Source organism: Plecotus auritus (genome assembly GCF_963455305.1).
Source record: "Plecotus auritus genome assembly, chromosome: 6".
NCBI classification, from domain to species: domain Eukaryota; kingdom Metazoa; phylum Chordata; class Mammalia; order Chiroptera; family Vespertilionidae; genus Plecotus; species Plecotus auritus.
In genome coordinates this window covers 73,300,574-73,326,900 of record NC_137773.1, presented here as the reverse complement: position 1 = coordinate 73,326,900, position 26,327 = coordinate 73,300,574, and the positions used below count along the sequence as shown (strand labels likewise).

At 38.7% G+C, this 26,327-nt stretch overlaps 1 protein-coding gene across 1 annotated transcript; it reads left to right on the top strand.

The window, feature by feature from the left end:
- Positions 1 to 581: 581 nt before the first annotated feature.
- Positions 582 to 26,327, top strand: HPF1 (histone PARylation factor 1). The gene is made up of 8 exons (XM_080674092.1): positions 582 to 690; positions 4,065 to 4,224; positions 6,234 to 6,420; positions 8,094 to 8,192; positions 15,751 to 15,901; positions 19,118 to 19,205; positions 22,548 to 22,720; positions 24,729 to 26,327. The coding sequence occupies exons 1-8, from the start codon at positions 637 to 639 to the stop codon at positions 24,858 to 24,860; spliced, it is 1,044 nt and encodes a 347-aa protein (XP_080530218.1). The 5' UTR covers positions 582 to 636; the 3' UTR covers positions 24,861 to 26,327.

Sequence of the window (26,327 nt, the reverse complement as noted above, 5' to 3'; positions counted from 1 at the left end):
TCAAAAAGTCTGAGTAGGGCTTAAGATTCAGAATTTTTAAAGGCTCTCCACAGGATGCTGACACAGCTGGTTCAGGGACTACAATTTGCACTGCAGAGTGTAAAGAACAAACAGTCCAGATTGTAACAAGACTGTACGGAGAAAGAATGGGAGAGAAAAATTGATTTGCTCTGGGAGATAATTGAGGATGACCGTGTTAAGACATAATAGTACAGTACAGTAGAAAAGGAAGAGGGATGAAATAGAGGGAAAGATTAATCTTTACAAATCAAGGGAAAACATGGGCTGGGGTGAGGGCAGTGCCATATATCCAGGTGTTTATTCGCCCCTAGTAAACACCTGAGGAGAAAGGCCGTACCCCCTGAACGGAAACAAATTCCGGGGTCTGGTATCTCAGGAGCATCCCTATGAGATGCTCTGGAGGGCGGGGATGCAGCCGGGTAGTGGGCGGAGGCTCGGCAGGCCTGACGCCGAGTCTCAGGGGGCGGGGCGGGGCGGGGGCGGAGTCTTCTCCCTAAATAGAGGCTGGGGGGGCGGAGCAGGCATTCGGATTGGTGGCTCTTGAACCCGGAAGCAGTCGGCGGCGCTCGGAAGCCGCGGCGGCACGCGAGAGTTGGCTGGTCGAGCAGCTGCAGAATGGTCGGCGGCGGCGGCGGGGGGAAACGCAGGCCCGGCCGGGAGGGGCAGCAGGTACTGCCACAGAGGCGGTGCGGGCTCCGCGGGCGCTTCGAGCGATAGCCGGGGCACCAAGGGGCTGCACATCGCTTATCCAGTGACCATTGAGCGCCGGCCGTGTGCGCGTGGTCGGGGGCCGCTCTTTCCCAGAGTTCTGCTGGCTTTGGGACCAGAGAAGTAGCGCCTTGGCATCTTCTGCTCTCTCCCGGCGCGGTTCTTGGGGGCAGCTTAGGACAACCAACAGTTCATTCATTCAACCAGCCAAACTGATTGGAGACCGGGCACAAGCCAGGCGCTGTGCGGGGCGCCGCGGGTTCCAGATGAATCCTGCCGCCCCTGCCTCTCGTGGAGCCCCCAGCCTCCGGAGGCGGGGCACCAGCGAAAATACGTGTTGCCGTTACGTTTTTGTTGGCATTGTAACAAAAATGTGCAGAGCGTGCTGTGGAAACATTGAAGGGGGATTTTAACAAATCCCTGGGAACTGTTAAGTCTTTTAGGGCAGCTTACAGGTGTGAAAGGGTTCGTGAAGGCAGAGAAGAGAAACAAGGGCTCAGAAATCAGTGCAGAGGATGTTTGGGCACAGCGGAGAGTTCCGCCCGGCTGGAGCCTGGGAGGAGGGAAAGTAAGGGGGACCTGATCACAAAGGCGCTAGTGGCGGGGGGGGGGGGGGGGGGGGGGGGAGGGGGCATGAAATGCACATTTCTCATACTTTTAAATGATTTCAGAAGTTCTGTAACCGCTGCAGTACCAAGAGGGAGAGTCAGGCAGGAAAGAACTGTCATTGTGATGAGTAGAATTTTAGAAAAATCGCTCAGGCTGTGTCATAACTGGATAGGGTGAGAAGGGTTAGAGGGCCTGATTCACTGAGAGAGGGCCGTAGTTCTGGGCATTCATTATATTTGGGTCATGCTTTCTAGGAACACAAGGGCAAAGCATCAGTGCAGCCTCTGAAGGGCACAGCTGTCCTAAATTCTAGTTATTGGGGATTTGGAGGTGCTGAATTGGTGTGTGCTGTAAGGCAGAGCTAAAAAAAAAAAATCCTTATCTCCTCTGGTCAGTGGACCGCTTTGACAGAGTGATAGTGTTAGAAATGAAATAACAAAAATTAAAATGAGTCTATAGAGACTATAGCTAACAATATTTGCCAGCATCTATATATTACCTGCTAAGATTTTTCTGTGTATTTTTATAAATAACACTGCTCATAACAACCCTATGATGTTGGTGAAGTACTACATATGCCCTTTTTATACATGAGTAAACAAGGCACAGAGAGAAGTTAACTTGCCCAGGTTCACAGAGCTGGAAATCAGAAGTCAGGTGTCAGTCAACCCCGATCACCTCACCAGGTCACCATTATGCAAAACTGCCTTTCAGCAAGGTAGACTGAGGCTTTTCTTTCTAACATCTTAAGTCTGAGCCAGTCTTTGAACCAAAGCTGGTTATTAAAACAGAAGGGAGGATAGGTCAGAACTTGATATGTTCCAACTGTTGTATTCGTAGTTGGACAAGCAGCATGAAGTGGTTGAATCTGTGCTCAGGAGCCAGCCCATCTGGGTTTAAATAAATCCCTGTTCCTTCATTTTATACTTAGGGCCCTAGGGGTAATTACTTCATCTGTAAAATGTGGATAATATTATCTAGCTCATAAGGTAGTTGTGAAGATTAAATGAGTTAATCCATAGAAAATCCTTATTAGAACAGTGGCCTGGCACATAGTAAGTGCATAATAACTACTTTTTTTTTAATTATGTATTTTTATTGTTATTATCTTTATTAGTTGTTTGCTATTATCATCAGCATCCATTTTTGGATCCATATTTCAGCACCTTTTTTGTTAAATTTAATTCAGGTACATTATAATCCTTGGCATAATAAACTGTTATCATTGGCCAATGCATGGTCCTCTTTTACCTTGTTTATTAATAACATAACAAACACCTGTAAACCTACTGCTCAACCTGAGAACTGAAACACTGACAGTAACTCTACCTCTACTGGTGTTCCTCACCTATCCTCTAAATTCCTATCACCCACATTCGATGTAGCTACCATCCTGAATTTTATGTTTTCCCTTGCCTTCTTTTTATAGCTTTATCACCTATGAGTGTATGCCTAAACAACATTTATTTATTGTTTTTGAACTTCACAAAAAGGCTATGATGCTGCATATAATCTTCAAGCACTTTTTGTTTCATTCAACATTCTATTATGAAGACTGATTCATATTGTGTGTACCTCTATTTCATTTTCACAAAGTGTAATATTACATTGTTGGAAATTCTGTAAGTATCCCTTCTCCTGTCAGTAGGCATTTTCATTTATTTTGTGTTCTGCTTTTAGAAACAGTGCTGTCAAGAACATTCTGGTATGTGTCATCTTTGTAGGCTTTGAATACTACCTAAAGGAGCATCAATAAACTTGAGTCTCCTGGGAAAATTGAAGAATATAAGTATGAGAAGCATTTAAGGTTAAAATTTTTCAACCTTGGCACTATGGTCATTTTTGGCCAGATAAGTGTTTGTTAAGCAAGCCCATTCTGTGCATTGTAGGATATTTAGTAGTATCCCTGGCCTCTGTCCCACTAAATGTCAGTGGCATCTCTCCAAAAACCTCTCCAGACATTACTAAATGTGTCCCTTGGGGAGTTGCGGGGGGGGGTGCGCGCCGGGAGTAAAATCCCTCCTGGTTGAGAAGCACTGACTGATGGGAAGAATTAGAACTTAATCCGAAAGAAAGGTTCTAAAAAGAAAATCAGATTGCTACTTACAAAACTAAAGATAAGTAACCTCCAACTGAATATTTTATCATTATAGAAATTTATCAAATACCTAACATGCATTATAAAACTTGGCATACTTATATAATGAACCCGTTTTGCAGACATGTTGGAGATAAGTTTTATAACCTAGTCCTGGCATTAAAGGGCCTTTTGTGAAATAATTTTTTAACTGGTAAATTCCCTTGTATCCAGTTATTTTGGACAATTGCATTTGATGTGATAACTAAATCTATTTAAACAAAAGGCATGATGAATCCTGTTTACCAAAAGAAGGCAAAACCTGCCTTTTCCTTATTCCTCTTTTCCCACTTTTTACCTTTTTTTACTTTAGTTATTTTGTTGTTTATTTTTTTTTGTTTCTATTATCTTAAAGAAATACATTTAAAGACTTGCTGTATGAGTCCTCTTGACCACTATATATTAAAACTTTTTTTTATTTGCTCAAAAGAATCCCCAGATTTTACTTAGAAATACTATAGAGTTTACTTATAGAGTTTTAAAGTGTATCTCATAGAGTTGGGTAAACAGAAATAAACAATGTTGTTATTTAAGGAAAGTTATTGAAATTACTGTTTGGAGAAAAAACATTTTGCATGCCAATTTTCAGTGTGAAAAAACAGTTGATGTGAAGAAGAGTAAATCCTGTGAAGCCGATGTCTCCAGTGACCTTCGAAAAGAAGTAGAAAGTCATTATAAGCTTTCTCTGCCTGAAGATTTCTATCACTTCTGGAAGTTCTGTGAAGAACTTGATCCTGAAAAGCCAGCTGGTGAGTTGTTCCAGAATCATTCTACTTCTACCAATTGAAAAGACAGTAGGAACTAAACCAAGGATCTAAACAGTTCATAGAAAAGGAACCTTTTCAAGCATGTTTCTAATAAGAGAAACATAAAATTAACACCACTATCACCTATTATCATGGCAAAGGTAAATAATTTCACAGCATCCTTTGATGAGGGTTTGAAAGAAAACAAGTACTTAGATATGTTGCGGGAATTTTAGTATGACTTCTAGCAACTTGTCTTATGGATTATGTGAACCAAAATTATGTTCAATGATATTTATTGAAACAAAAAATAAGAAATGGCTTAAATGCCCATCAGTAATGCATCCATTCAGTGAGTACTCATTGTTTTAAAAGAGTGAATCTGATTTTTAGGCAGTGATCAAGTATCATGCCTGAAAAATTTTAAGTGGAAAAGAAGAGTGTATAGAGTATTCAGAAGTCAAGGATGCACACACACATCCATATATACTTCCTATGTACTTATACTACTTATCTCTGAATGGATACACAAAAGCATGATGTTTTTGACAGTTACTTTTCACTCTTACCATTTTGTACTGTTTAAATTTTGAGCATGAGGTGGGGGAGAGAAACACTCATACTCAGTTGATGAAAATGAATTACATTGGTAGATAACTATGAATTTTGACAATATATCAAAATACTTAAACTGTGCAGCTACTTAAAATATTCATGGTTGTGTACAAATATGTATTAACAAGATGTTCACTGAAGCATTGTTTATAATAGTTAAACAGTAAATATCAGTAGAATAGTTATCTATCTATAATGAAACATTGTGCAGGTATTAAAAATTATGTTAAAGAATTTAATTTCATGGGAAAATATTCAGAAAATTTTAAGTGAAAACAGGACGGAGAACAAAAACAAATTGGAAAACAGCATGATCTCCCTTTAAAATATATATTTATATTTGTTTATAGAGAGGGGAATGTTATTGTCAACAAGACTATTAACCTGGTTTATTAACCTGGTTATTATCACTGGCTATTGAGATAGGTAATTTTAGTTTTTATTTTTCCTATTTTTTTTTATTGTTTAAAGTATTACATATATTAGTACATATATCTCCTTTTTTTCCCCCATTGACCTTCCCCCAACCTCCCCTACCCCTGTCGCATGCCCTCATCCCACCCTAGTTTTTATATTGCTTTAAAAATTAGTGGTGCTGTCTCAACTTCCCACTAAGCTGAGCATTCTCCCCCTCCAAGGAAACTGTGCTCTTATTCACGTTGTTTCCTCTTTGAAGAATTTTCTTCCTTTCTCCAGCCCCATCTCTTATATATCCATGGAATTCCTGGAATGCTTACTTCCCTCTTAGAGGAACAACCAGACCCATGTTATATAGTAAGAGTGTACATTTGAACAGACTTCATGACTCTGGTATTATTTAACATTCTCCCTCTGTGGTCTGAGATTGGAGACAGAGGAATCATCCAGCATTTGGTTGGCTAGATAGATTGTCAAGGAGGCAAAGGAATCCCACAGTGATAATTAGCTGAAGTGGAGGGAAGGGGAAAGAAATGTTTTCATTAAATAAATTATCTTCCTTAATGCACACGCATTTGTTATCTATCATGTCTCTCCCTTAAACTGGTTGTGCTACAATTATTTTAGGCTCACAACAACCTAGTAATGAGACAGGGTAAGTGTTTGCAGCTAAAATATGCCCATAGGAAAACAAAACAGTGTTGCTTTGGCAAAAATAACAAATGGCAGGAATGTTTGAAATGTATTTAGTGGTAAATTTAAGAGAAAATCCTAAATGGAAGTGCCACATCACATTTTTATTGCTCTGATTTCTTTTCCATTGAGTGTTTATAACTAACATCTTCACATGTAACTAAATTTTTTTTTTACTTTAAATGTTTTTTTAAGATAATTGCTTAGAAATAGTTTACTAGTGAAAGGCGTTATGTCCTATCTGCCTCTAGAAAGTTATTGTCTAAATAAACTCATTTAATTTATAGATTCACTTTCCGAAAGCCTTGGACTTCAATTAGTGGGTCCGTATGACATCCTTGCCGGAAAACATAAAATGAAAAAAAAATCAAGCCTGAATTTTAATCTTCACTGGAGATTTTACTATGATCCTCCTGAGTTCCAGACAATAATTATTGGAGATAATAAAACTCAGTTCCACATGGGGTATTTCAGGTAAAGGATCTTTTCCTCTAAAATTTAGTTACTCTCCTTCTAACAAGCATACATAAATATTCAAGGTGAAGGGCATATTTTTCCCTTTTTGGTGGGTACATGGGCCATCTGTTCTGCTATTGCCATCCTAATTTACCCTAGGATGGGTGAACTCTAGGTTTAACCTCACTGGTTTTTCCTTTGAGATTATCAACTTTTTCTGGGGGGAGGGGCAGTTCAGAAAAGCTCTTTTTGCTCAAGGAAGAGAATTTAGAGCAGATGCTGTGACTTAAATTAGCCATGTGCTTCAAGGGGCCATAGAGACAATCAATAGTTAAGATGTGCTCTGGCTCTTTCCCTTCGGCGTGCCATTGAAGATCCTGGTGTTGCCCTGCATTCGTGACAGTCTTGATGCTGCCCCCACCTTACACCCACCAATAAATCAAATTTCTATCCAGAAAAAGAAGAGTGTGATCTGGAGTCAGGTCCTACTGATTGGTCCTACTGTTTATTATCTGACTGACCCTGTGTCAGTCATTAGTGATTGAATTTCTGTGACTCAATTTCTTCTGTAAAAATGGGGATAATATACATACCTAATAGAATATTCAGGGGATTAAATGGCTATGTGCAAGGTGCTTAGAATGTTAAAGAAATAGAAGTAGGTTGAAGGGAAAAATACTTGTACCAGAAGAGATGCTGTCATTTAAAGTAAAGATTAACTGAAAGATAAGAGAATAGAGGAAGTATAGGAAACGTGCCGAGGGAGAAGTATTGTGGTATAGTAGAATGTACACAGTGCTGGAAATTGGGTTAGCATGGATTTTACTACTGGCTTTGCCATTAATTTACCAGGACGTTGGCCGAGTGCTTCATCTCTCTATATTGGTTTTCTCAATTGTAAAATAAAAGAATTTGGTTATATGTATACTAGAGGCCCGGTGCACGAATTTGTGCACAGGTGGGGTCCCTTGGCCTGGCCGGCGATCTGGGCTGATTGGGGCTGTCTCGCCCAGTCCCAATCAGGGCCGATGGGGATCGGCCGGCTGTGGGGAGGGACAACGGGAGGTTGGCTGTAGGAGTGCACTGACCACCAGGAGGCAGCTCCTGCATTGAGCATCTGCCTCCTGGTGGTCAGTGTGCATCATAGCAACCGGTCGACCCATCGTTCAGTTGTTTGGTCCCTTAGAGTTTTATATATATAGATAAATCAGATCCTTTTGCTTTTAATGTTTTATAATCCTGTCTGTCCTCTTTTGTTTTTCTGTCTTTTTTTCACAGACTGTAATACTAGGGTTGAGATGACAGTGTATATAATCTTTCCTACTTCTGTTTGATAGGCCTTACTCCCCTTTTCTTATATTTAGTTACACAAGTAACTAGGTCCTAAGAATCTTTTTTAAAAATATATGTTTTTATGATTTTAGAGAGGGCAAGCTGGGCATGTGCTCTGACTGGGAATCGAGCTAGCAACCTTTTGGTGCATGGGCATAAGAATCTCAATTTTAGGTTCTGTATATAAGCAAGAGTTGTCATTGCTATTCATAGAAACTTAGAGCTTAAACCTGGCAAATTCCAATCAAAAAGCAAACAAACATGTAGATATAAATTGTTGTCTATAGACCTAAAAATACTTCTTGTCTAATAATGTAAATTGTGGGCAGCTAAATTTTTAATATCTTTTGCTTAAACAGGGATTCTCCTGATGATCTCCCTGTATATGTTGGTACAAATGAAGCAAAGAAAAACTGTGTAATTGTTCAAAATGGAGATAATGTGTTTGCTGCGGTTAGGTAAGGAAATACTTTATTTCAATCCCTTCCTAATTATATTTGTTTATAATTTTTGTGCTATATGAGGAATTGAGGTAACCTAAAAATTCTAGATTTCTGGAGATAATTTCTGACTTTTGCAGGTAGTCTTACATTCTTCTACTTTTCACCTCCCAAAAAATATCTCATATATCTAATTATCTTATTTAATGAAACAATTTCTTAATGTTGACCTCATTTGTCCCATGGGAAAAGCAAAATATTTTTTTAGTGAAAACTGATGGTATTTTAAACACCATCACTATGGATTCATTGTAAGAACTCACTGTATCTAGTTCAAACACAGATATTTAATACAGTAAAACAGGTGCTCATAACATCCTCAGAAGGGCTGATGGAGCAGCCTGAACCTCCAGGAATGAAAGATGTAGGCAGAACTGGCTCACCAGTGGAGTTTGTCTCTGCCACCATCAGGAAACTGGGAAATCGGCAGCTGTTGCCACAAGTGGCTTCAGGACCACACTGTCTTTGATATAACCTGGGCCAATAAAATGGATGCCCTGCCCTCTGCCTCTCAGCCCTCATGCAGCTAAGGACCAGGTGCTGAGATCTCAGCTGCAGCTGCTCCAGAACAGTAGCTGCCTCTACAGCTACGCTCACTGGTGGGCAGCAGAAGCACAGCCTCCTCTCCCTGGTACCTCTTCGGATTTCAGAGTTGCATCTGCTTGAGAGAAGCTAGGTCCCATGTGGAGTCTGAGCTGAAGAATAGTATGGGAAATGCAGCAAGGTCTCTTGTGGAAGGGGCTTGGAATGGATCTGAGCGAGCTAGTCCACAATGCACCAGCCTCAGACAGAATTCGAAGCTATTTGTTAGCAGCTATACAGTTTACACTGAACAAAAATGAAGAAAGCCATCTTTGTCATTTTAAATACAATAAGTAGATAATGTTTTGTGGGAGCTCTTTTTATTACCCACTTTTTAAAAAGACTTATGCCTGTGATTTAATAATCAGATTTGCAATAAAAAATTCAAACTAACTGGACTGGGCTGCTATATGTATGTCATACATACCTGTGTATTGAAAGGGCAACTCGTAGACATCCAAAAAAGGTTCTTTCTCTTCTGATGCCTCTGAGTTTTATAAAATGTTGCTTGTCTCTGTTATACAGTTATGTAGTATCTGTTCTTATAGTAAATGTTTTAATTTACATAGAATTTATAGTTCTTTTAAGCCCTTCAGATTTACCATTCAGTTGAAATTGGTGCCATGTTTATTAGAAATGATAGCTGTTTACTTGCCTACTGTCTGTCTCTTGCATTAACATGTAAACTTCATAAGGACAGAGGCTTTCTTGTATAGAGTACCTGCCCCATAGTAGATGCTCCAAATATTTTTGACATGCAAAAACACCTAACTTTTCATTAGTCTTATTAAAAATCTTTTTTAAAAAGGAAAGTCATAGTGGTTATCTGAAATAATCCAAGACTATTCTGGTATTTTTTAGCTTTTTGGAGAACACAGAAAAGAAAAAGAAAAAAAATTGGTGATAAATTTATAATTTAGGTGAAGACCAGCAAGTAAGTATTTGAGTACCTGCTTCATTCAGATGTTTTCAATCTCCAATAATTTATCTCAAACATAGAGGTAAAAACACTATAATGTTTTTCAGCTCTTAACAACTGTTTTAGTTTTTAAGATTTTCCTTTTCTTAAAAAACTACTCCAGAAATTTAACTTAACTTATTTCTATATAAGCCTGAGTAAGGTCTTTGAAGTCAGACCATCCTATATAATAAAAGCATAGTATGCAAATTGTCCATTCAACCAGGGGGCGAAGCTGGCTAGGGGAAGGGAGGGAGGCCCCGGCCAGCGGCCAGTAGCCAGCAGGCACTAGGGACCCTACCAGTGCATGAATTTTGTGCATTGGGCCTCTAGTTTGTTATAAACAAATTATTTTTAAGCCCCAGGAAACTAGTTCACTTTGTGCAGGATTGAATAGTAGTCACAGAAATGCAAATTAAGCCAACAAGGATTAGTCAAGATTAAAGAGTGATAATACCAATTAGATGTTAAGAAACTACTAATTTAAGTGTTAATTGGTAAAACTTTTACTAGTATAGAGAGCAATTTGAATAACCTTATTCTAAAATTTCATGACAGATTACTAACATTGCCAGGTACTGTGCTAAGTAAAGAAACATTTTTACCCTTAAATCAGCAATTCAGTTTCTAGCTAGTTATTTAAAGAACTTCTGGACAGGTACACAAATATGTGTGTATATTACAGTTTATTGATAAAAAATGAAACACTGGAAACATCAAATCCAGCAATAGGAAAAATTAGGTCAGTAAATAATAGAATGTCCATACATTATAATGCCAGGATCCTTGTATGTTGATTTGGAAAGATGTTTGATATACGAAGAGGGCAAATAATAGAATAGTGTAGAATGATTCCTTTTTCATATTGTTTAATGAACATAGGAGAAAATCTAGATATACTCAAAAGTTTCCATTTATCTTTGGACAACAAAATTTGGAGAGAATTTTTCCCCAATCTGGTTTTTTTTTTTTCAGTAGTACTTTTGACCTCACAGACCTCCTATAAAGAACTCAGGGATCCACAAGGGTCCACAGTCTATTCTTTGATAACTGCTATTTAGTTAATGGTTTTAATCGTGACTTCATATCAGAACCTCCTGGGACTTTGAGTTCTTTTGGTCCTGCCTCTAGAGATTCCACTTCAGTACATATAGAACAGGACTCAGGAATATATATATTTTAATACACATTCCAGATATGTCTAAATGTAACACAAAATTATACTTCTTTAATTTTGATACTTCAGTTTTTTAAATTTATTTACCCTACATTTAATGAATGCTTAATTTGTACAGGACCAAAAAACTAAGAAAATTTGAAACTTATTAAAAGAATAAATTTATTTTATCCAATGTATCAGATCTTGGGTAATCTTGTTAAATAATCTTTTTTCCTCTTGCCTGCTGCCCCATCATTCTCTGCCGAGTTACTTTGCTCACTGTACTGGTAATGTGAAACCATTAACTAAGTAGCAGTTATCAAAGAACTATGTGTGGACCCTTGGGGGGTCTCTGATACCTTTTTAAGAGGTCTGTGAGGTCAAAACTATTCACGGTAAGATGTCATTTGTGCACTAGTGGCACAGAGGTAATGAATGGTGGGTAATACTTGTTGATACCTTGACAAGAATCAAGGCAGTGGTGCCAAATTAGCAGTCATTATATTATTGAGGCAGTAATATAATGTGTGTCATATAAGAATGTCAGTGATGAAGCAGTGAAAACATTAGAGCCCTGTCATTCAGTACACATCCCTTAACATTCTGTGTGCTGAAATAGGACATACCTAGAAAGAAAGCCCTTCTGCATACTCGGGTGTTGGTTTGTTTCAAGGAAGAAGCTCTTGTGTGACAGAGCTGTGAGCTGAACTTTCTCCACTTTTACTTGAGAATGACTGACACACTGGTTTTTCAGACATGAGTGAGACATTTTCTCAAATGAACCAAAGAAAACAACTAACTGTATTTGTTGCCAGTGGTTAAAATTCAGGGTTTCAAAAACAAAAATTAGAACTGGGGAAACTTAATAAGCACCATTGTGAGCTTGACAGCTTCTCACTATCTAATGACGTTTCTAATGTGACTAGTGGTAATAGTAACGAATGTGATTTTTTTCATATTGTGATATATTAGATTGAATATGATATAATGAAAAGTTTCAATATTTGGAAGATCTGCATAATTTAGTATTTTCTAAGTGATCACTGCCGTATTCATTCAAAGTTCAAGGTACCCCAATGGATTTTAATGAAAGAGTACAAAATGTTCGTGGTTATTATTTCAGTTTGTACTTGGCAACTGTAAGCATCAGAAAGCAAAGTATTGGAGAGTAAGTTGAAGCTGAGAGACAAAAGCTTCATACATTGCTATCAAGATAATCATGATAATGTGATAAATGTGGAAGACAGCAATTAAGTGCCTTAAGTAGCGATAGAGTCTTCACAGAGACATTTTATCTAGGCCTAGAATGCCTAAGAACTTACTAGAAAAAAAAAAAAAAATGGGGAGAGATCCAAGATGGCGGCATAGGTAAACACCTAAACTGCTGCCTCGCACAACAATTTCAAAATTACAACTAAAAGACAAAACGTCTATCACCCAGAACCACGGGAAAGCTGGCTGAGTGGAAGTTCTACAACTAGAAGGAAAGAGCAAACAGCATTGAGGGGTGCACAAGCGCTGAAAAGCTGAGGTACGGAGATGCGCGAATCGGGAGCGCTGCTGTTTTCAACCCGAAGGGAGATTAAGCTCCCGATTACTCCGAACTCGTTTCTGGGGAGACCCAGGGGACCCAAACTCCTACGGGGAGAAGCTGGACTGTCTGCCGTGGGGTCGGAAAGTGAGGGAGGCTTGCTTGCAGGGCTGCGCGCAGGAACAATTGTTCATTGTGCTGGGGCGCGGGACGCAGGGACAAGGTTGGAGACGCAGAGCCTCAGAGCCGGCTTACTGGCAGCCATTGCTGTTTGCCACGCCCTAGCCTAGTCACGCCCTGAGACCCCGCCCTGCACAATCTACAAACCCACCCAAGCTCCAAGCAGCGGCTTTAGCATATGAATGGCCTGCCCTATCGCAGTTTAACCTAGCAAACTTGCAGCCCGGGTCAGACAGCTCCAAAACCTCCAAACCCCAAGCAAAGAGGAGAAAACTGTAGTTCTTGCTGTAGCTCCTGCTGGGTGGCCTCAGACAGTAGCTGACTTGCACCCCATTGGAGATCCAGAAGCCAGTGTACCTAGTGGTCAGTGTGAGACACCAGATTTCAACTCCTCACATCCATAAGTGATACATTCAAGAGGCAGACTCAGTGAGCACCAAAGCCCCACTGAAACCAGTCCTGCAGCATAAGCGTGTCTCCAGCGCAGCAGTTCTCCCATTATAGACACAGCGGGTCCTCACAGCCAACTGGCCTGGAGGTCAATTCCTCCCAGTGTACCAACAGCAATCAAGGCTTAACTATACCAAGACTTTGCACTCAGCCCACAAGGGGTGTACCAAAGGCGTCCACCTCAGGTGATTGGGGAGGCTGAGCTACTGGCCCCTATAGGTCACCTACCACACAAAGCCACTCCATCAACACAAGGAAGCAGCAAAATGCGAAGACAAAGAAACATGTCACAAATGAGAGAAATGGAGGAAAGCAAACTAATGGACGACATAGAGTTCAGAATCACATTTATAAGGTTACTCAAGAATCTTCTAAAAACCGCCGAGAAACTTGATGAGACCTCCGAGGAGCTTAGTGAGACCTTCAAGGACCTTAATGAGAATGCCAAAAAAATGGAAAAGGACCAGTCAGAAATTAAGCATACACTGTCTGAAATAAAGAATATACAGAAACTCAACTGTAGATCAACGTACCCCAAGAATCAAACCAAAGATCTGAAATATGAGGAAACAAAAAACACCCAACCAGAAAAACAAAAAGAAAAAAATCCAAAAATATGAAGATAGTGTAAGGAGCCTCTGGGACAACTTTAAGCGTACCAACATCCGAATTTTTGGGGTGCCAGAAGAGAAAGAGCAAAATATTGAAAACCTATTAGAAGAAATAATGACAGAAAACTTTCCCTACCTGGTGAAAGAAATAGACTTACAAGTTCAGGAAGCACACAGAACCCCATACAAGAGGAATCCAAAGAGGACCACACCAAGACACATCATAATTAAAATGCCAAGGGCAAAAGACAAAGAGAGAATCTTGAAAGCAGCAAGAGAAAAACGGTTAGTTACCTACAAGGGAGCACCCATACGACTGTCAGCTGATTTCTCAGCAGAAACTATGCAGGCCAGAAGGGAGTGGCAAGAAATATTCAAAGTGATGAACAGCAAGAACCTACAACTAAGATTACTCTACCCAGCAAAGCTATCATTCAGAGTTGAAGGTCAGATAAAGAGCTTCACAGACAAGAAAAAGCTAAAGGAGTTCATCACCACCAAACCAGGATTACATGAAATGCTGAAGGGTGTTCTTTAAGAAGAGGAAGAAGAAGAAAAAGGTAAAGATAAAAATTATGAACAACAAAATGACATCAAATACATACCTACCAACAAGTGAATCTAAAAATCAAGTGAATAAAAAATCTGAAGAACAGAATGGACTGGTGAACATAATAGAATCAGGGACATAGAAAGGGAGTGGACTGACAATTCTCAGGGGGAAGTGGGTGTGAGGGGTGCGGGAAGAGACTGGACAAAAAGCTTACACCTATGGATGAAGACAGTGGCGGGGGGGTAAGGGCATGGGGTGGGGTGGGGAATCAGGTGGAGGGGAGCTAGGGGGAAAAAAAGAGCAACACCTGTAATCTGAACAATAAAGATTAATTTAAAAAAAAAAGAAAAAAATGGGAAGAAAGATGTTCTAGGCAAGGTAGCAATATATGAATGAAAGTATGAAAACAAGAGACACATGGTATTTGAAGGCCTGTATGCCATGCCAGAGAGGTTGAGGAAGAGTGTGAAGATTGATTCACCTAGACCTGATGTCTTTAATTTGCTTTTTATGGTTGATATAAACATATTCTCATGATACACAGCTGGTTATGACTGAAAGTAGCACTTGGTGTATGTGTGCTGTCATCAGAAGACATGATTTGATGGTCTTGGTTTCTGTGGCACTGTAACCCGCCCCTGCTAGTTCTGAACTTGAGTAAATGGATTGTTCTCTGTCCTCAGTTTCCTGACATGTAAAATGGGGATAAGAATAACACCCACTATAAATGTCCTAAGCATTTTACAATGCCAAGTCCACAGCAAACTGTCAAATGTCAGTAGTTAATAGAAGCGACTTTCCTCCTGGGAGTCTGGCAGTGGCTACAGAGGAAGGGGGCTGACCTGTGTTTCTAGCTCTTTCATTTTACCCTCCTGTTCTGCTGGTTAAAGTCTTAACCTGCTTATGACAAAACACAATTATTTCCGTAACTGGCAGTAACAGAATGTACTGTTCTCATGCCTTTTGTATTGTGCTTCTGTATAAACGTATAAAGTAGCTTTGCTTTCCTTTTATGTTTTCCAAATTTATCTTAAAACAAATTTGAAGGTAACATTTTAAAAAATCTGCTGATCTTCAGTATTATAACAGTGTCCCCTGGCTCTTTAAAAATAAAAAATTCTTTTGTCTACATTCTACTTCCTCTAATGCCAGACTCTTCCACAGCAGTATATAATATCTCAATATCAAGTAATGCCACATAACATGTGGCTTAATCTCAGCTTTGTAAATATCCTTTATATCTTTATTGTAGACAGAGATAATACAAATTTGAATTGTTTGTTGGTTTTGAGGCTGAAAGCTTTTTATTGATACTGCTTTTCCCTTGTTTGAAGAAATCTATTGGGGATTATGAGAGAGCTGTTGGTAATTATTCTGCAGTCTTTTTCCTAATGGCATTTGATGTTTTTAACTTAGCTCCCTTCACTTTCCCAGGCTTGTGTACTTAGTACAGTGGCCTATCGTGTAACAAGGGCTTTTACTTCTTTTTCAGATTATTTTTGATGAAAAAACTTAAAGAAATAACAGATAAAAAGAAAACTAGTTTCTTGAAATCCATAGATGAAAAGCTCACAGAAGCAGCCAGAGAACTGGGGTACTCACTGGAACAGAGAACCGTGAAGATGAAGCAGAGAGACAAGAAAGTATGATTCTTAAATCTGTTAGTCGCTGGCTATTTTGCTATTTTAATAGGGTTTTTTCCCCTCTCTTTACTCCTTCCCTCGTGCCCCTTATCCTTGTCTTTTCACCTGCTGCCTCTTCCTAAGGAGAGCTGGATGCCGCCCCAGGACTTCCTCCCTGGCTGTGTGACAGACACCTGGACTGCCAGGGGGACTGCACTGGAACAGGGCTTGGGTGGTCTGTGGGTCATTACAGGCTGAGTTATGTGCTATATCGCTGCTGGGGTTGCCTAACTCATGCCAGTATTTCCCACTCTTTTAATCTTGTTTTACCAGTTACTCATTTAATAGAACTGACTGAAGGCAGCTTTGCATGTAATTTACTTAAATTTCTTTTTTCAATGGGTAAGGTCTAATGGCTAATGATTTAGTGCAAGGTGTCCTTTGGGAGTAGATTTGTAAAGGTATGCCTCAGAGTGCCTTTTTCAGGGCCTCAAAGGTGGTTGGTTCCCTTTTGAGCGACAGTGTGTTTTCAGATTTGTTCACTTCCTCCAGTAAATGTGGGTCTTAGCAGTCCTCTCCTTACCCCTTCAGCATATCCTGTTGCATCTCTCCTAATGCCTGTAGAGTAGTGGAGTGCTTTGTAAACAGCAAATACTTTGGCAAGGTGTTGGATCCTTTTGGTTTATCACTTACAAATTTCAGGGTAAGTTAACAGACAAGCTAGAATTCTGCTTTGGGGTAAATGAGAATTCTATAGGAGTTTGTTCTTATAACCTCTGGGGAGGAAGGACATTTTTCACAGTAGAATGAGGGCACCCCGGTCTCCTTCAGCCTCTCACCATTGTCTGCTGTAGCTGGTTCATCTGAATCTAGGCCAAATGAAGTACTAGTTACTCCCAAATAAACTAGTACTGATGATGAAGTACTTTAGTGTACTTGGTTATTGAAAGTCCTACTTTAGTTCCTTCTCTGATCGTGACTCAACTATAGGGTGATGTTCTGGTAAATTAGTCACTAAGCTGCAGTGTTAGCAGTTCTTTCTTTAGTCCTATAGACTGAAAACAGTTTCTAAAAATATACATTTGAATGAAACTCACTGCAATAGGGCGGTTTTAACATTTTAAAGATTTTATGTTGCCATTTTACCTTTCTAGTTTTCATAGGGAGCCTCTCCCACTTGTAAGTAGAAATAGGGGTAGCATTTTTCATCTCATTATTATCTATTCCTAATTCTTGAGTAAAGACTGAGCTTGTATGTAAGGAACAATTTCTTCTATCAGAGCCTCGTTTATTTTTCTACCATCAACTATCATTTATTTCAGGTAGGATTTCCATAACTGTAAATAAGATATGATTGGGGTTTAAACCTCATAGGTATATTTGTCCTGGCCTACTCCCCTGTGGTTTGTGCTTGTTTGTTTGTTCTTTTTATAAAAACAGCTGGTAAAAACATAAATATAATGAAGAAAAGAACTTATAAGACAACCATGATTTTTATCCTGCCAAAGACAACATATTGGTTATGCTTTCAAATCCAAGTTTGTTCTTTGTTATTTTCATCTCCATTTAATTTGTACTTTCTAGTCCTGAACAATTCAGTTCCACTAGTATCTGTGACTTAGTGACACTGTCCTTGTATGAGAGTAGTAATATGTCCATTCCAGTGTAACAGAGCACTATACGGTACACTAGAAATCAGTGTTTTATACTGACAATACCTTAAAGTGCTTAGGATTGCAAAGTCCTTATGATTTACCTCATTTGACCTTCAAAGCAAATCTGCAGAGTAGGTAGGAATTATCATCCTATTTTATAGATAAGTAAATTGAGATTTACAGATTTGTCCAAAATCATAATTGAGACAGATCTGAGACCTAAATTCACATATTTAATAATTAGCATTCTTTCCACTCCATCCTCTTACTAATTGGCTATAAGCCACTTTGCCTTTTTTTATTCCTAGCTATCATTATTAAAAAGGGTACTTTGACTTAATGATATTGTAAAATAAGGGTATACCATTCTATCCACCTCTGCTCCTTATGCCTTAGAATATTACCACCCTGGTACAGGGTTTTTCTAAATTTGTATTCCTATTGTCCATAATAAAATTAGGATTCTGGTGTTTTGCTAATAATTGATACTTCTTTACAGACAGTTAGTACAGTTTATCGTCTGTGGAAAATGTGAAAATACACATGATGGTTTTTGTTGTATGTCAGCATAAGATAAGTCAGTGTATATATACCGTGTTTTTTCTTTATCAATACTGTTTTATGACCTGCTTTTTATACTTATGAATATATTATGATTATTGCTTCATATTGCTAAATTTAAGATATATCTACCTCATAATTTTGAGTGGCTGTGCTTATGTTCAAAGTTTAGGTTGCTTAACATTTTTCAAACAACCTTGCCATAAATATCCTCTTATACCTTTATTTGCACACTTACCTGATTATTTCCTTAAAAGAAATTTCTAGAATTAGTTCTGTCAGGTATACATGGTTTAAGATGATTGTGTGTGTGTGTGTGTGTGTGTGTGTGTGTATGCTTTGTTTTTTAATTTTGTGAGGTTTTGTTATTTGCAAAACTATCCTATAGATGGTGTTATATTCCCACCAGCAATGTATGAGTGCCTATTTTCTCCATATCCTCTCCAGTACTGGGTATTATCAGCTCTTTTAATAATACTTCCTTATTTTAATTAGCTTTAATTAGTTTTAATTCTTTGATTATAAAGGACATTAAATATTTTTTACTTCTCTGCTGGTCATTTGTATTTCATTTGTGAACTATCTAAAATTTGCCTATTTTTCTATCGGGGTTAGAATTAGTCTTTTTTCTTCCTTATGTTTTCCTTTATTTTTCAGACTCCTTTACAGTTGAACTAATATTCTGGCTTGCTTCCTATAATAGCATGCCATTGTTCTTCCCACACAGCTCAGGCTGCAGGCTTGTAATGATGACATGAGTAATAACAGCTAATCAGTGCATTGTTTTATAATTGCTTGGAGTCCTTATGATTTACCTAATTTTAGCTAATTTTAAAGATAAGGAATGTTAAACTTTTGCCCTGGCATCCAAATTGACTGAAATTCATTAAGTTATATTTTGACAGAAATGTTGAGGGTTTGTGTGTGTGTTCTGTTAGGTTCGGGTAAGTTTTTGTTTGGTTTGTTTAGTCTATTTACCATGATTAAGTTTTTGTGTTTTTGGTTTTTTTCTTGAACTTAGGTCGTGACAAAGACCTTTCATGGTGCAGGCTTGGTTGTTCCAGTAGATAAAAATGATGTTGGGTACAGAGAGCTCCCTGAAACAGATGGTAATGTATTTCTCATGGACACATGTGCATATGTACATATATATGGTAATATCTGGAGGAAGGCTTTCCTTCTGTGGAACAGTAGATGTATACATGTGCCTTTTGTGGGACAGTCACTAGACCTTAGTGATAAGGAGCAAACTCCGGTTTTAGGGTCAGTCAGGCCTGAATTAAAATTGGGTTTGTATCAGCGTAACCTTAAGCAAATTATTTAACTCCACTACACTTTGTCATTTTTATCTGCAAAATGGTTAATAATGGTGAATACCATTTATAGGGAGGGGTGTTTGGGGTATAAAAAAAGTATGTAAGTTCTTAGCACAGTGCTTAAAATATAGTAGTTATGCCCAGCCGATATGGCTCAGTGGTTGAGGGTCAACCTATGAACCAGGAGGTCACGGTTCAATTCCCAGTCAGGGCAAATGCTTGGGTTGCAGGCTCGATCCCCAGTGTGGGGCATGTAGGAGGCAGCCGATCAATGATTCTCTCTTATCATTGATGTTTCTCTCTCTCTCCCTCTCCCTTCCTCTCTTAAATCCATAAAAATATATTTTAAAATATATGCATACATATATAGTAGTTACAGGCATTTAGGGAATTTCAACCTAGTGCCTAGGTTACATTTTCTGAATTATTTCAGAATCTTTGACATTGGTCAACATACAAGATAGTAATTATTGAAATAGTATGTTTTTATGTATTACTTTGCAAAATTTTTTTCATCTGCAGATAGATTAACTTAGCATTCAGAAGCCCAAGATCCTGAACTACTTCATTTGTAGGTATGAAAACACTTTGAAAATGGACTGTTCATACACAAAATATAATTATTGCTTTGTTAAGAAAATAAAACCACTTCTCAGCTCTTTCCCCTTCCCTTTATTCTCTTATTACTTTGAACATCGCTGTTGGCATTGCCTTAATTATCGTCTTGTTCCAGAGAGGATACAACTTAGAAGTCAAAATTAGCACTTCCTCAAGGAAGAACCAAATATTCCTTCCTAGCTTATGGATTTGGCCGTCCATTTATTTATTTTTATTTCAGAGAGAAAAGGGAGCAGGGGGCGGGGGGGAAAGAGAAAAACATCAGTTGATCGGCTGCCACCTGCACACCTCCCACTGGGGATCAAGCCTGCAACCTGAGCATGTGCCCTTGACCTGAATCGAACCCAGGACCCTTCAGTGTGCGGGCCGACGCTCTATCCACTGAGCCAAACCAATTAGGACTTAGTTGTCCATTTTTTTAAACAGAACCAACTGGCCTTGCTTGGTGTTCTCTGGGGTTGGTATCTGGAAATCTGTATTCGTAACAAGTTCTCTACAGCGGCTATTCTCAACCTTTATTGTGCCGCAGAGTTCTAAGCAGTAGATTGAGGTGTCACAATTATTCAGATGTATTATTTTGTCAGCTTCACACCACATTAGAGGAGTTCCATGGGGAAAATGAATATGGCTGGGCTATAGAATATGGTAGCTGTTAGCCATATGTGGCTGAGCACTTCAAATGTGGCTACTGTAACTGAGAAGATGAATTTACTTTAATTCAATTATTTATATTATACTAGAGGCCCGATGCACAAAATTCATGCAAGGAGCTCAGCCCTCACAGCCCTGCTTCATCTGGAAGGTCATTTGGAAAGATGTCCAGTCTAATTAGCATATTATGATTTTATTATTATACAGAAATGATTGTTTTGGGTAGTTGGATTAAATTAAATATCTAAAAAAATTAATTTCATGTTTCTTTTTTACTATGGATATGAGAAAAGCTTTACACATGTAACCTGCATTGTATTTGTTGGACAGGATAATCTGTCTCCCTGTTCCACTGTTCCACATTTCCTCCCTGAGTCAGAGATATACTCCGTCTCTACTGGGGAAGGCAAGTGGGCTCTCCTTACTGTCTAGTCTTCTGTTTACGTTCTTCTCTTCAGCCTCTGCGAACTCGTCTATTCGAAGTTTTGACAAGCAGAATTAGTGTGTTGTTTGGGAAAGGTTGAGAACATCTGTTACAGAAATAGCAGTCTCTAAAACTTCAGGGTTGGTGGGTTTTAAATTGTAGTGCCTGGAATAAACCCTGTTACCCTCCCCTGGTTGTGGTCCTGGGGTTTTATGTCCAAGATCTTTTTTATTTCCCTCAACTTTTTCTTAACATTCTAAACATTAAATCCTTCAGTGGTTTAATTATTTTTGAATGAGAAATGGTAGCAAGACATAAATGATCTAAAATCCTCGTGCTCCTGCCTAGTGTTATTTGCTAAGAGGAGTAATTAATTGACTGGCAGCTTGTCAGTGTGTGACAGTGTTCAGCAAATTAGAGTATGATAACCATGCCAAAGTTAAAAGCCCTAGTATATCTCTACCACCCCTGGTAATCTTTGTATTTGTAGTTAATACCAGTAGAATATTGTGCCTTGTACATGTAACTTGATAGCTATGTATCATTCTTGGGTGTGATTGTTAAGGTTTAAACAAATCCTTGTCTCCCCACTTAATTAGCCACTTAATTTAAAGATGTGTTTCGTTGGTTTCAGTAATTGCCATTCTTTTCATTACTGGATAATCCTCAAGGAGGTAGTTTCTCAAAAAGAAGGTCTAATTAGATGTTCAGTATCTTCATTCTCATTTGCACCCTGAGATCTGACACACATTGGCATCCAGCAGATAGTAAGAAAAATGTTGAAAGCCAAAATAGAAATGTTAAACCACTGTTCTTTATATTTAAACATTAGAAATTTTCCGTGTTCTTTCTTCAAATTACACTTCTGCCATAGCTGCACTTCTCCCTCTTTGGTAAAGGTTTGATTTTGAAATGTTTTATTGTTGTCTTTTCCTGTATTTTTTTAAATAGGGAAGGACAGAACAAAAAGGAATGAACTTTATTGTCTATTTGGATTTTATTTAATCCAACTCCTAATAAAGACTAGCCCAGGGGTGGTTGCATATGATCTCTGTTGCCATATTCTTTTTTGTTTATTTTTTTCCAACCTTTTAAAAACAGAAAAACATTCTTAGCTTGAGGGCAGTTAAAAACGGGTGTTTGGCTAGGTTTGGCCATAGTTTGCCAATCCCTGGACTAGCCTACTGAACATTGTTGAAAGCTTAGTGAAACCATGATTAGATCCACTGAAATACATTTTGCTAATACAAGAAATCATTTTGTTAAGCCATTTTTATGCTTGAATCTTAATTAGAAAAATTATAAAATTGCCATTCTAAATTATGTTGCCATCTAAGATTATATCAATAGTATGAAAAGTCCTATGAAGAAAAAAACCCAGCTGATATTTTTACTTCTGAAGATGATTATAGATAATTTTTAATATCATTGATTTCTTTCAGCCAACCTCAAGAGAATTTGCAAGGCAATTGTTGAGGCACCAAGTGATGAGGAGAGACTAAAGGCTTTTGCTCCCATTCAGGAAATGATGACCTTTGTGCAGTTTGCTAATGACGAATGTGACTATGGCATGGGGCTAGAGTTGGGAATGGACCTCTTTTGTTATGGTTCACATGTGAGTAAAAAATCACCACCAAACCTCCCCCTGTTCCCCTCACACATGCATGCACATTACATACCCAAGTTCTAGCACAGGTAGGGTATGTATTTCAAAAGGAGCTTTTTGAAGTGATTTTAAAGCAGATACTTAAGAAATACCTTTTATTTGAAATTCATCTTCTATTCTGGCAAAGGTGACTTACCAAGATTATTTGCCTTCAGGTTTACATTAAAGTGAATTTACTTTAGATGTATTAAAGGGACATCATACATGTGTGGGTATGCACACATCTTTCCCAGGGTGCCATTTCATTTCCTACTGGGATGGGGGAGTTATTTGTTCTTGTGCTTGAATTCCTAGATGAAGAATAAATACTGTTTTAAAATAGCTTTAGCCCTAGCCAGTTTGGGTCAGTGGGTAGAGCAAGCACCGGCCTGTGGACCAAAGGGTCCCGGGTTCATTTCCCATCAAAAGCACGTACCTTGGTTACAGGCTACTCCTAGGCCTGGGCCCTCCCTGGTCAGGGCTCATGCAGGAGGCAACCAATCAATGTGTTTTTCTCACATCGAAGTTTCTGCCTTTCCCTCTCTCTTCCACTCTCCCTAAAAATCAATGGAAAAATATCCTCGAGTGAGGATTAACAAAATTAAAAATAGGCTTTAAATTACTTAAAATATGTAAGATGCTAATCACTAGCTAATTAAATAGGACAAACCTACCCAACAGTTAAATCAGTGCTTACTCAACTATAGTTGCCTCAAGGTCAAAGAGGCAAGAAGGTGTAGTGGCTTCAATGTGTTTCTAGGGCTAACCTGTTCAGTTTTAAATTACATCTACCCCACTTAAATGCTGTGTAAAATTTGGCAATTTTTCCATAACCTTTTTATTGTCTCCTTACCTATAAAATATGTCTGCACACAGACCATTTAATTCCTGTGATGTCACCTTCAAAGCACAAAGAGGTAAACCACCTTGAACAGGCAGTCTGGTTCCCGAGTCCGCATCTAAGTTAGTAATTCCCAAACTGTAAAGAGCATAGGAATCACCTAGAGATACTGTTCAAATGCAGGCTCTGCTTCAGTAGATCTGGGGTGAGGCCTGAAAAGCCATGTTTCTGACATGCTCCCAGGTGATGCTAATGCTGCTGCTGTGCAGGAGCTGGACTAAGCCAGCAGCTCACATTAGCATGCATTAGTCATCTACAGGGCTGTTCAAACACAGATGGCTGCATTCCCCTCCTCCCCAAAGTGTTTCTTGGGTCCTGAGAATTTGTAGGTCTGGTGAGTCTCGTTTGAGAATTCTGCTTTCTCTAAACCACATTACTGTCTTGCCTTTGCCTTCCTCATGTATGCTTACCAGTAAAAATAATCCAAATGTTTAACAACTAGAATGACAGTCCTTGATCAACTGGAATAGTGCTCGGCCATGCCAGGAAATGAACGAGTTTACTAAAAAACCTGATTGCTGTGAAAAGTCAAGTCACATATAAGAATATATGAAAAGGTGTTATTACACAGAACCTAGACCATAGGAAGTGCTAATTCATGTTTACTAACAAAAGCATTGCCAGTTTTTCTTTTAGTAAATAACAGCAGTAGTCATAAGTCACTTGATAACCCAGGCAGTAGCTAAAAAGGATGGAGGAGAGAGAAGGAATTTGAAAAGGGATTGATTTGAAAACTCAAATTCAGTATACCTATTCGTAACAAGGTAAAAGCATTTGATTATATAGTTTGGAGAAAAAAAAAATAAAGGTTGATCAACCTAATCTAAGGAAATGGGGAAGCTTACGTTTTTAACTTGGTTTTCTTCTGAATTTCCTTCAGAATATACCATTAGTCTTTTAGAGCTACAAAATTGCCTCTTGGACAGAATGCCAGTTGTCTCTCAAAATTCAGTCCTAATCAGTTGAAAAAGTAGCTAAAATGATTTGGGGAGTATGCTTTGTTAAATGAGTGCTTTTTAAATGTATTTTCTGTTACCAGGGCATCTGCTTTATTCTCTGCTTAATGTTATTTTTCAGTATTTTCATAAAGTTGCTGGCCAGCTTTTACCTCTTGCATACAATCTGTTGAAGAGGAATCTCTTTGCAGAAATTATTGAAGATCATCTGGCAAACAGAAGTAAAGAGAACACAGACCAGCTTGCAGCATGAGTGAGAGCTGGCTTTCCTTAGTGTACAATATTTTAAAGCATTAGTATTAAACTTGTGATTTTTGTTTGTTTTTAAGGGATACAGAAAATAAACTGATGGAAACATTTACTAAAACTTTCTATAAATCTCTTTTTTTTCTTTAATTGTTGACAGAATTACAGATGTCTCCCATTTTCTCCCTTTTTGCCCCCCTTCCACCCAACCCCCAACCCAACCTACCCCATCCCCATACTATTGTCTGTGTCCATGGATTATGCATATATGTTCTTTGGTTAATCTCTTCCTGTCCCCTCCCACTGAGATCTGTTACTCTGTTCCACAAATCCATACCTCTGGACCTATTTTGTCATTTTATTTTGCTCATTAGATTCCATATATAAGTGAGATCATGTGATATTTGTCGTTCTCTTAACTGGCTTATTTCACTTAGCATAATAATTTCTAGGCCCATTGCTGCTGTCTCAAAAAGTAAGAGTACCATCTTTTTTTACAGCTGCCTAGTATTCCATGGTGTAAATCTACTTTTTTAATCCACTCATCTACTGATGGGCACTTAGGCTGTTTCCAGATCTTAGCTGTCCTATATAATAAAAGGCTAATATGCAAATTAACCGAATGGCAGAATGACTGGTCGCTCTGATACGCACTGACCACCAGGGGGCAGATGCTCAATGCAGGAGCTGCCCCCTTATGGTCAGTGTGCTCCCACAGGGGCTCCTGGTGAGCGCAGCACGGGAGCCTCTCCCGTCTCCACAGCACTAAGGATGTCCGACTGACGGCTTAGGCCCACTTGGACATCCCCTGGACTCCTGGGCTGCAAGAGGGCATACGCTGGGCTGACGGACACACCCACCTCCCCCAAGTGCATGAATTTTGTGCATCAGGCCTCTAGTTGTAAATAATGCTACTATGAACATAGGGGTGCATATTCTTTCTGATTGGTTTTACGATTTTTAGATATATTCCCAGAAGTGGGATCACTGGGTCAAATGGCAGTTCCATTTTTAATTTTCTGAGGAACTTCCATACTGTTTTACACAGTGGCTACATCAGTCGGCATTCCCATTAGCATTGTACTAGGGTTTCCTTTTCTCCACATCCTCGCCAGCACTTATTGTTTATTGATTTATTGATGGTAGCCATTTTGGCAGGTATGAGGTGATCCCTCATTGTAGTTTTAATTTGCATCTCTGATGTTAGTGAAGTTGAGCACTTTTTTACATGTCTGTTAGCCACCTGTATGTTCTCTTTAGAGAAGTGTCTATTTAGATCCTTTGCCCATTTTGTAATTGGATTGTTTGTCTTCCTGGTGTTAAGTTGTATGAATTTTTGAGTGTTTTGGAAATTAACCCCTTATCTGATGTGTACTTGGTGAGTATGTTTTCCCATATAGTAGGTTCCCTTTTCATTTTATTGATGGTTTCTGTTCTGGGTTTTTTTCATGTGCAAATAAATGGTAGTCAAATC

Excerpts from the sequence above, each read along its gene's own strand:
- HPF1 (XM_080674092.1), top strand. The coding sequence starts at position 637 with ATGGTCGGCGGCGGCGGCGGGGGGAAACGCAGGCCCGGCCGGGAGGGG. Across the intron at positions 4,225-6,233 it reads TGATCCTGAAAAGCCAGCTG|ATTCACTTTCCGAAAGCCTT; the intron begins GTGAGTTGTTCC and ends TTTAATTTATAG. Across the intron at positions 19,206-22,547 it reads AGAGCTCCCTGAAACAGATG|CCAACCTCAAGAGAATTTGC; the intron begins GTAATGTATTTC and ends GATTTCTTTCAG.